Below are 2151 nucleotides of genomic sequence, written 5' to 3' on the forward strand. Positions count from 1 at the left end.
CTATGTCTTTTTTCCTCTACTCTCCGTCTGAGGAACATCTCTTCTGTAAAATATATATCTTCAGAAACAATTTTTTTTTTATAGCCCAGCCCCCCCCACATCACCCTGGAGAAAAACCAGAGGGGGGATCCCTCCCGGGTTTGAATTTTCTTTTTTTCTGGGGGGGGAGGTAAGTAATTATTATTTGATAATAAGTGTGTTATTAGTACTGTTATCATGAAATTCCTTCTCATGATCAAATCCAGCTATATATAATTAATGGTACTTATATATAATTAAAAGTACTGTGAATCGTACTTTATTTTTTTAGCTTATATAATCCGGGTAATAAGAAAGGAATTTTTGGAATTCCATGAAATCTTTCTGTCTACAGTTTCACTCTTGATCATTATATGCTATTTTAATCAGTTCAAGATTCCAAAAACTTAAAAATTACTGATGATACAGTACTTAAGGCTCCACTAACATATTAAGTAGTACAGTTATTAGGGTGTCAAAATGCACAGTAATAAAAATTAATAATTTTTTAATCTAAGAGAGTGATCATGGTTTCTCTCTTTCTTGTTCCTTTATTTTCTTTCTTTTTCCTTTCTTTCTCCCTTTTTTGGGGCTGGCTGTGGGTTCATGGAACCTGGCTAAAACAGCTGTGAAATTTTGATTACAGGTTTCAAGACCAGCATAAACAGGAATCAAATCAAGGTGCAACAAATGGGAGCTTCGTCCTCTTATATGTAGGAATTCCAAAAAAAAAAAAAAACTATTAGCTATTGTGTTCTATATGTTCTTTCTTTTATACTCATCTGTTTCAAAGTTGTTTAATAGGTTGCCCCCTTATTACCTGAATATTGCATAATGTTAGGGAAACAATGTATTGGCTGTTTAGAACCATTAGAGAGTAGTGAATTTATGAAATTAATAATTATATTTATGTCATTAACTTGCCGTAGATTTTATGATGTATGAACTCCAGTTTTCATTGGGAAAAAGTTTGTGTTTGATTGGTCACGTTGGATTATGATTTAATTTAATTGTTACTGGCTTAATACATTGTCTTGTAGATTTATAAGTGATATGATACATATCTACAAAATTGGAATACGAAGTTTAATCAATGCGGCAGTCGAATATAGCTCCCGTTAATTAGTAGACAAGTCCAATGCGAGTACAAATTTTGTAATTCTGTACTCTTCATCAATAGCGTTGGATCTATATATAGCTTGGAGTTCCATTTTTTATGTTTGAGAATCAGTTCATAGCAGGATGAACTTAACATTTTAATGTCTCAATTGTTACACAGAAAGGCTATAGAGTGAGAAGAAATCACAGTGATTCCAAAGATTCATGGAAGAAGATCCACACTTACATATTTTCATTTGAAGATGCATCTTGAGTTCACTAATACTGGAAAAGGAAGCCAGGTCGTACAACAAAAAATAAAAAGAAAAGCTAAATAAATAAGAGGAGCAGGGCAGAAACTTCATGCATCAAGCTCAAATCAGCACACAAAAGCTGCTTTGTATTCAAAAGCTAATAATATACAAATGGGATTTTGCATACCAAAAACAGTGTGAGGATTTTATCATCAAAGGAAGGGGAAACTGCTAAAAAATAAAAAGGGAAAATTATATAGCCATCGTATAAACAGGTGCCTAGAATACTTTTGATCATTTACCAGTAGTTGATATAAAATATGTGACAATAAAGAGGTGACTAACCTTTTCAATAACATGAAATGAACAAGGTCGTCGAACTTCTTTCATCAATCCTATTTACTATTTTTAATCCTTAATTAAGGTTGTCCATTGTACATTTTCTTCTTCTTTTACAATGAAAATGAGAAAAGAACCACAAAAAAAAGGGAAAGAAATTACAAGATATGTGAAAAGTCTCCGTGTCCTAAAATAAATATAATTTTTTTTTCGTAACGTATCTTATAATAAACATGGTTATCACGTGATATTATCTCACTGACCTAATATTACGCCAACTCCTTTCCTGAATAGATACGTAATTGTGTCGCATATACATATATATTCAGACAAAGAATTGCATTATTTATGTACTTTGTCTGTCTTAATAATGTGAGATTTTCTCAGTCCTCATGAAACAATGTAAAGTGTCTAAATTTTAAAAACTGAAAAATAAAAACGA

At 31.6% G+C, this 2151-nt stretch overlaps 1 protein-coding gene across 1 annotated transcript in view; it reads left to right on the top strand.

Moving 5' to 3' along the window:
- LOC18047458 (WUSCHEL-related homeobox 11) overlaps window positions 1–758 on the top strand; it is a 1990-nt gene extending 1232 nt beyond the window's left edge. Inside the window, exon 3 of the mRNA XM_006443466.2 lies at window positions 665–758. Coding sequence (XP_006443529.2) covers window positions 665–682 — 18 coding nt within the window. The 3' untranslated portion in view covers window positions 683–758. The remainder of the gene's footprint in view (window positions 1–664) is intronic.
- Window positions 759–2151: the final 1393 nt, after the last annotated feature.

The sequence above is a fragment of the Citrus clementina genome, unplaced genomic scaffold (assembly GCF_000493195.1).
Source record: "Citrus clementina cultivar Clemenules unplaced genomic scaffold, Citrus_clementina_v1.0 scaffold_3, whole genome shotgun sequence".
Lineage (NCBI taxonomy): Eukaryota > Viridiplantae > Streptophyta > Magnoliopsida > Sapindales > Rutaceae > Citrus > Citrus x clementina.